General features: G+C 34.5%; 1 protein-coding gene across 3 annotated transcripts in view; it reads right to left on the bottom strand.

The window, feature by feature from the left end:
• Window positions 1-3,953: 3,953 nt before the first annotated feature.
• Window positions 3,954-8,252, bottom strand: part of LOC111711929 (calcitonin gene-related peptide type 1 receptor) — a 35,619-nt gene continuing 31,320 nt past the window's right edge. Inside the window, exons 18-21 of one of the 3 annotated variants that reach the window (XR_002767342.1) lie at window positions 7,376-7,456; window positions 6,178-6,296; window positions 4,856-5,599; window positions 3,954-4,735 (exon numbers count right to left, since the gene is read on the bottom strand). Coding sequence is in view for 1 of the 3 variants with exons in the window: in XM_023486411.1 (XP_023342179.1) it covers window positions 5,404-5,599; window positions 6,178-6,296; window positions 7,376-7,456 (396 nt within the window). In the remaining 2 variants the exon portion in view is untranslated. Of the gene's footprint in view, window positions 5,600-6,177; window positions 6,297-7,375; window positions 7,457-8,252 lie in introns of all 3 variants that reach the window. The other 2 variants (XR_002767341.1, XM_023486411.1) reach the window with 2 other exon arrangements.

The raw sequence follows: 8,252 nt of genomic DNA, 5'->3' as shown, positions 1-8,252 counted from the left end.
CATTTTCAATATAAGTTTACTACAGTATTAACAATCAAGCTCTCTTTTACAGATTTGGAATAACCTGCCTCTTGACTTAAAAAGAAGCACCTCTCTAAGTATATTTAAAAATAGACTGCTGAATTCTCTTCTTGAAAATTACAATACAATGTGTTATAAACAGAATTCCTATTCATGTAAAACTAATTAGATATGTTTTAATATGCTTTGATATTTGTTGTGTACAATGTACATGTCAGAAAATTACTTTAAACTCTAGTTATAAACTAAATTGCATAAGATAAATCGCACCCTCATCTCAATAGTTCTCCTTAAATCTATTTAATTGAAATGTGTTTTTATCAATATTGAAATTAGGTGGAAAGAACAATCAAAACAGCCAAGAGCTATTTTGCACTTGCACTGTTAAAATAATTATCAATTTGTAATTGTAAATTTGTTCTGTACACAGATACATGTATTTTAGCAATATATCTTAATCTTTATATCTATCTATCAGGATATGGATCATTTATATCTGCAACATTTAATGATGATAAAACTTAAAAGGTGAAAATTATGAGATAAGATAATCAATTCATGAGCGTGGACTATTTTTTTGGTACATAAATACGGCAAACAACAAAAATTTAAAATGTCGTCTTAGTTTACGTTATTCTTCGATATTTACTATTATAAAACAACAAAGAAATACTAGCTTAAGTCCAAAAAGCATTGACCACCTTTATGCAGTGGTAAGAGATTAAATCAATACAATGAAGACAACTTATTTATTTAAGTTTTGATTGTCAACTTGCTTTTTTCGAATTACAAGTTTAAAAGTAATCAAAGAGAAGCTTATTGTAAAGATAGCGTCTCTTGACTTCTATTTTTAAGTGTATTCATGAATCATGCTATTAAACGGCTTGGTTTAAATCTAAATTGAAATGGAAAGTCGTCTTCATTGTATTGATTAATGGCCTGCCACTGTATATAGTTGTCTGATGTACAAACGTCGCGTACGTACGTACCATGTAATTAAAATAGATTATTTTATACATACATTACACAGGAAGAAAAGTATGCTGAATAACACGATACAAAGACATTTTGCGGGATGGAAACATTAAGGTAATTTTTATAATTAAAAAATCGGTTTCATTAACTATGGCATATACTATAAAATCACAATTAAAAAATAAAGACGACATTTTAAAAAACTGTTTTCCGAATGGAGTACCAATCTGTTTAGTATGTACATTGTACAATCATATGGTCAGGCGAACCGGGTCGACCCCTCCTCCATTCAATTCCATACTTCTTGCTTCGGTCCTACACCTCCGGTTGTAGGACCACTGAATTTGTTTACATTACTTGTATATTTGTTAACATTTGTTTACATTTGTTTCTTTAACAGTGGCGTAAATAGAGGGGTTATTTACCCCCCACCCCCTAGAATCCTGGGGGTAATTAAACCCCCTAGATTTTTTTAAAAAAAGGTTGATTTTTTAATTGAATATCTTTAAAATTTGCACGAAAATAGTTTATATGTGCAGATACTTCAGATATTTCAGATTTTAAGTCAACATATTCTAAATGATTCTAAATTTAGATGTTTTTTTTTTAGTAGAAAAAGAAGGGTACGGGCAATGACGAATACATTTTTTCTTCTAAATAATGACGACATGAAAATTTTAGAAATTAGAAATTAGCAGAGGCGTAACTAGGGGGGGGGGGGGCCGGGCGCGCATCCTCCCCTAGCACCTGAGAGGGGGGGGGGTGCCGGGGCACGACCCCCATGTAGAATGAAAAGAAAGATTGGCGAATATCAGTATCACAGGAGTCAGGAATAATAAAACCAAAGAGTTATTGTAGAAATTTTATTCTTCTATGGTTAGTTTAAAAAATAATATTTTTATCTTTCTGAATTCTCAAGGCTAAAGGCTATTGTAAACATTTAATGTAAAAAAGTTCTGAACTATATTTAAACTTTGAATTTTTTTGGTAAAATATTCCAAGTTTGAAATATCAAATGTTTACACCACTCGGTGCAAAGATTTAGGGATTAGAATATTTGAGTTTGTGGCAAAAAATCAGTTCCAAATCTAGAGAACATTCTGAGAGTGAACCTGGCAAACTTCTAACTGATTATCATATTTAATAACTGTTACCTGTTTATCTACTTTGAAAGAACTTCTGTAAAATCGAAAATGAAATAAGATTATGAATGTTGGCTAGAATGATCAATCATAAATTCAATAACTTCAGGAGAAAACGTAACATTATCTGTCCTTTTTCTATGTAGATGATTAAAATTATATATTTATTTTGATGTTTTTTTCCAGAATATATAATTGATTATTTCTTGCAATTTTATCTGTAATCAAACAAGGTATTTAACAAATTTTCTTGAAAAGAATTGATTGACTCATATCGTTAAATTTACAGTTGTTGAAAGTATAAATTTTTAAAAAACACAAGAAAACAACGATTTGAATTTAACACAGCCAAATCTGCATGCAACAATTCTGAAAATTTCCTTTTTCGACCCTTAAAAAAGCACTTTTATTTTGAAAACAATTTCTAAAGGGGGGTCCAAGCCTCCCCCCAGACCATTACAAAATAATATTTTGCCCCCCCCCCCCTATAGCAAAAGTGCTAGTTGTGCCTTCTGAAAATTAGAATATAAACAAAGACAATTGTTGTCGGCCGGATAGGAACAAGATTCTCAATGATGAACAGATAGACAACGGAATAACCCTCAAATCAAAATCGATAATGCAGAAAACTCTTTATTTCCTAAAAAAAATGAAATGTATAATGATAAATAAATTATTACAATGGTTTACGAATTTTATAATGAAAAGATTCTTACGATCAATTTAAGGATCTGTAGGAATTAAAACCGTCGGGGAGTCCTAAGACGTTTTTATACATTAAAACTTCTGAAAAGAATGACAATTAATTGTTAACGAAAGTCACTAATTCTTTATATGAAAATATTCTTTGCTTAACTTTTGAAATGGGTTCACAATAATAAAAGTGTTTAGACTCCGTTGTCGGAGAACAAAGAGAAGCAGGGCTAAAATTGTTTGGTTTGGTGTCTCCGAGAGGTGATTTTAGGTTAAAGACGACATTACATGGATGGGCGGGGGGGGGGGTCTTATAGTTAATGGTTGACAACAATATTTTTTCAAAGTTTTGCAGAGTAGCTTTTCTAAAGTAAAAAAGTAACATCTTTTTCCTGTGTAAAACTATTCTTAATGTTACTTAAAATAAATTCAGGCTTTTAACAGATCTTTGTAGTTGACGAAAATGAATGACTATATAATAAAGGATATAAATTAATGAGAAAGCTGGAAGGTAGGAAATGAATTGCCTTTATTTGAAGGAGTTTGTAAATGCCAAAAATGAGTGGAAAATGTAAATTAAACCCAACTAAAATTCGGCGCACTTCGCGAGCCACATCAAAAAAATTTACCCCCCCTACAGAATCCTTTTTCTTTAAAATCGAAACTCCTATTTTACTCGTTAATCTACAGGGTGTTCCCCAAAACATTTTAGTTGATGAATAGTTTGGAATATGTTTTCTTCGACATACTCTCACTTAAATATATTTTACTTTGAAAGTCAATTTTAGTTTAATATGATAGCTGTCATATGTATAATACGTATAAAGGGGGGGGGGGCAGTGACTACCCCTAGAACTCAGAGCTGTTATACACGTTTTTCAAATCTTAAACTCAAGAGTAAAGAACATAAAAAAATTATCCATAAAGAATTATCAAGCTTAACAAAATTGTAGCTTTCTCTCTTCAAATAGAAAAATAAGAACAATTCATAATAAATTTAGATTTTATAGATTCATTTTTCATCCAATATCTTGAAATATCAATTAAAATCCAAAATTTCAAGTTTTCTTGGCCCAGTAAATTTTTTAAGCACAGTAATACCTGAAAACTATTCACTTTAAATTGTTTTAACGGATATATTTCTAAAATATTCAAGCACTATTTTATATAAAAGGGCGAATCACATGATTAATAAAAGACAACATTAAATTGATTAATTAATTGGACATGACTTATTTTACATAAAAACACTTCATGGAGAAACTATCATGTGATGATATTGATGTACTTTCTGCATGTTTACGGTGCAGACTTCGTACTGTTTAGAATTTACTAACTGTACTGCAAATATATACCAAATTTTGACCTCTAAATTATAGAAAGTTAATGTTATGACCTCTAGAGTGTAGAATTTATATGTTGTGACCTCTAGGGTGTAGAATGTAGATATTGTGACCTATAGGCTTAGAATGTATATGTTGTGGCCTCTAGTGTGTAGAATGTATATGTTGTGACCTCTTGGGTGTAGAATGTATATGTTATGACACCTAGGGTGTAGTATGTAGATATTGTGACCTCTAGGCTTAGAATGTATATGTTGTGACCTCTAGGGTGTAGAATGTATATGTTGTGACCTCGTGGGTGTAGAATGTATATGTTATGACACCTAGGGTGTAGAATGTAGATATTGTGACCTCTAGGGTGTAGAATGTAGATATTGTGACCTCTAGAGTGTAGAATGTAGATATTGTGACCTCTAGTGTGTAGAATGTAGATATTGTGACCTCTAGAGTGTAGAATGTAGATATTGTGACATCTAGGGTGTAGAACGTAGATATTGTGACCTCTAGGGTGTAGAATGTGGACATTGTGACTTCTAGTGTGTAGAATGTATATGGTGTGACCTCTAGGGTATAGAATGTATATGGTGTGACCTCTAGGGTATAGAATGTATATGGTGTGACCTCTAGGGTGTAGAATGTATGAGGTGTGACCTCTAGAGTGTAGAATGTATGTGGTGTGACCTCTAGGGTATAGAATGTATATGGTGTGACCTCTAGGGTATAGAATGTATATGGTGTGACCTCTAGGGTATATAATGTACATGGTGTGACCTCTAGGGTATAGAATGTATAATGGTGTGACCTCTAGGGTGTAGAATGTATATGGTGTGACCTCTAATTAGAAAGTATATGGTGTGACCTCTAAGGTATAGAATGTATATGGTGTGACCTCTAGGGTATAGAATGTATATGGTGTGACCTCTAGGGTGTAGAATGTATGAGGTGTGACCTCTAGGGTGTAGAATGTATGTGGTGTGACCTCTAGAGTATAGAATGTATATGGTGTGACCTCTAGGGTATAAAATGTATATGTTGTGACCTCTAGGGTATAGAATGTATATGGTGTGACCTCTAGCGTATAGAATGTACATGGTGTGACCTCTAGGGTATAGCAAAGACTTTGCTAATTAGCAAAGTCTTTGGGGTATAGAATGTACATGGTGTGACCTCTAGGGTATAGAATGTACATGGTGTGACCTCTAGTGTATAGAATGTACATGGTGTGACCTCTAGGGTATAGAATGTATGTGGTTTGACCTCTCCGGAGTAGAATGTATATGGTGTGACCTCTCCGGAGTAGAATGTTTATGGTGTGACCTCTCCGGAGTAGAATGTATATGGTGTGATCTATCAGATATAGATGATGTGGTCTCAAGAGTTCGAAGAATACGAACCACAGAATCTTCAGGGCCAGAAGACGACATTCTGAAATATATTTTTTTAAACATAAAAGGAGTGCCATCAACGAGCAACAAACTTTCTAGGTTTTTAAACTTTTAAGAGGTTCCACAAGAATCTGAGAAGTTTTGTTTTTTCTAAACCTTTGCCTTTCTTGCCAAATTTGGACCCTGGGAGAAAATATATACAATAAAGGAATATTTGTTCGTTTTTACCTTTTATTTTCTCTTAGGAAAAAAATATTGCAAAGTTTAATAAAAACAAACTTTCACAGAAAACAGTTCTAAAGTTTGGGAGGTTCAGAGTATTTGTGAGCTGAGTGAGCTGCGGTTTATAGGCCCAAAAACCTCGAAACGAACAAAGCATACGTCTCCTACGTCTCATCACTATCGTCAAAGGTGGCTTTTTTTCTGTTGTCTCTTGTTTTTTACATGTAGCGTGCACATCCCTCAAAATACACCCCCCCCCCGCCAAAAAATGCATAAGCTTAAAAAAAATTCCAACAAAAATTATTACAATTCAAAATGGCGACTTACATAGTTCATTGTTGTTAAGAAAGGGGGCCCTATCAGCCTAGTTCTAAATTAACTTGGATGAAATCTAACCTGCCCTGCATCTCGACGTTATCTTGTATTGCAGGGATCGGATTCATTTCGAGGCCGACATCTGGATACATTCTCTGAGCTCTTAAGGATCCCTGGTAGGCTGTAAACCCGTGGGTCAACTAAACAAAGAGGCTGTCAACCCGTGGGTTAACTAAACAAAGAGGCTGTCAACCCGTGGGTTAACTAAACAAGGAGGCTGTAAACCCTTGGGTTAACTAAACAAGGAGGCTGTAAACCCGTGGGTTAACTAAACAAGGAGGCTGTAAACCCGTGGGTTAACTAAACAAGTAGGCTGTAAACGCGTGGGTTAACTAAACAAGTAGGCTGTAAACCCGTGGTTTAACTAAACAAGTAGGCTGTAAACCCGTGGGTTAACTAAACATGTAGGCTGTAAACCCGTGGTTTAACTAAACAAGTAGGCTGTAAACCCGTGATTTTAATAAACAAGGAGGCTGTAAACCCGTGGGTTAAATAAACAAGGAGGCTGTAAACCCGTCGGTTAAATAAACAAGGAGGCTGTAAACCCGTGGGTGAAATAAACAAGGGGGCTGTAAACCTGTGGTTTAGCTAAACAAGTAGGCTGTAAACCTGTGGTTTAACTAAACAAAGAGGCTGTCAACCCGTGGGTTAAATAAACAAGGAGGCTAATATCCCGTTAAATAATGAATTGTTGCAACCTCGTGGATATAAGAATAGGTTACCTTGAACTGTTGCAACCTCCTGGATATAAATGTATAGTTTACCTCGAATTGTTGCATCCTCCTGGATATAAATGTATAGTTTACCTCGAATTGTTGCATCCTCCTGGATATAAGTGTATAGTTTACCTCGAATTGTTGCAACCTCATGGATATAAGTGTATAGTTTACCTTGCAACCTCCTGGATATAAGTGTATAGTTTACCTCGAATTGTTGCAACCTCCTGGATATAAGTGTATAGTTTACCTCGAATTGTTGCAACCTCCTGGATATAAGTGTATAGTTTACCTCGAATTGTTGCAACCTCCTAGATATAAGAGTATAGTTTACCTCGAATTGTTGCAACCTCATGGATATAAGTGTATAGTTCACCTCGAATTGTTGCAACCTCCTGGATATAAGAGTATAGTTTACCTCGAATTGTTGCAACCTCATGGATATAAGAGTATAGTTTACCTCGAATTGTTGCATCCTCATGGATATAGTTTGTAAAATTTACCTTGAATTGTTGCATCCTCCTGGATATAAGTGTAGTAACCTCAGAGTTATAAAAGCACAGCAGAACAGAGACAATAATACCCTAAATAACAAATAAGAATCTTTGGGGTGCGGACACTTTTAATCCAAAGAATCAGTTTTGTCAATTACCATTATGCCAACTGGCTTAAATTTACCACAATGTACATCTAGGGGACATAAACGTTATATGAGTGAGGGTGTCCTTACCAAAATAATAATAATAGGAATAAGGAACCTAATAGTTGTACCGTAGACGTATACAGTACAGAAGAATCTAGGGATTTCCAGGCATCGCAAGTACCTTGGCAAGCGGGGGGGGGGGGAAGGTTTCGCTTCCTGACTTTTCCCAAATGCCGCGTCTTTTTTTCCTTTCTTGTAATTCATTTTGCTAGTGCTAACAGGTTGGATTTGATTGTTGATTTAGGACGGATATTGGACCTAAAGATATATTCAAATGTTGTTGCAGGATGGATACAAATGTTTAGAATTGTTTTATAAATTGGATCGCAGGATGGATATTAATATTGAGGATTTTTTCATGAATTGGATACAGTTTGGATTTGATTGTTGATCCAGACTGGATATAAATGTTAAATAATTTATACGAATGTTAAGAATGTATGTTAAAGGATGGATATAATTGTTGATAAAGGTTGGATTCAAATATAGCATAAGATATGCACAATTATCGATACAGGATGGATAATGGATATGAATGTTAAATGATGGATGCAAATTTTGAAAAGAATGGATACAAATGTTATGATGGATTATGAATTTGATACAGGTTGGGTTTCAGGCGCGTACACAGGATTTTAGCCAGGGGGGGGCAAGATTTCGCGCGAAGCGCGAAAAAA

Source organism: Eurytemora carolleeae, unplaced genomic scaffold, assembly GCF_000591075.1.
Source record: "Eurytemora carolleeae unplaced genomic scaffold, Eaff_2.0 scaffold1222, whole genome shotgun sequence".
NCBI classification, from domain to species: domain Eukaryota; kingdom Metazoa; phylum Arthropoda; class Copepoda; order Calanoida; family Temoridae; genus Eurytemora; species Eurytemora carolleeae.
Note: the sequence above shows the minus strand (reverse complement) of the source record. Positions and strands in the feature narration are given on the sequence as shown.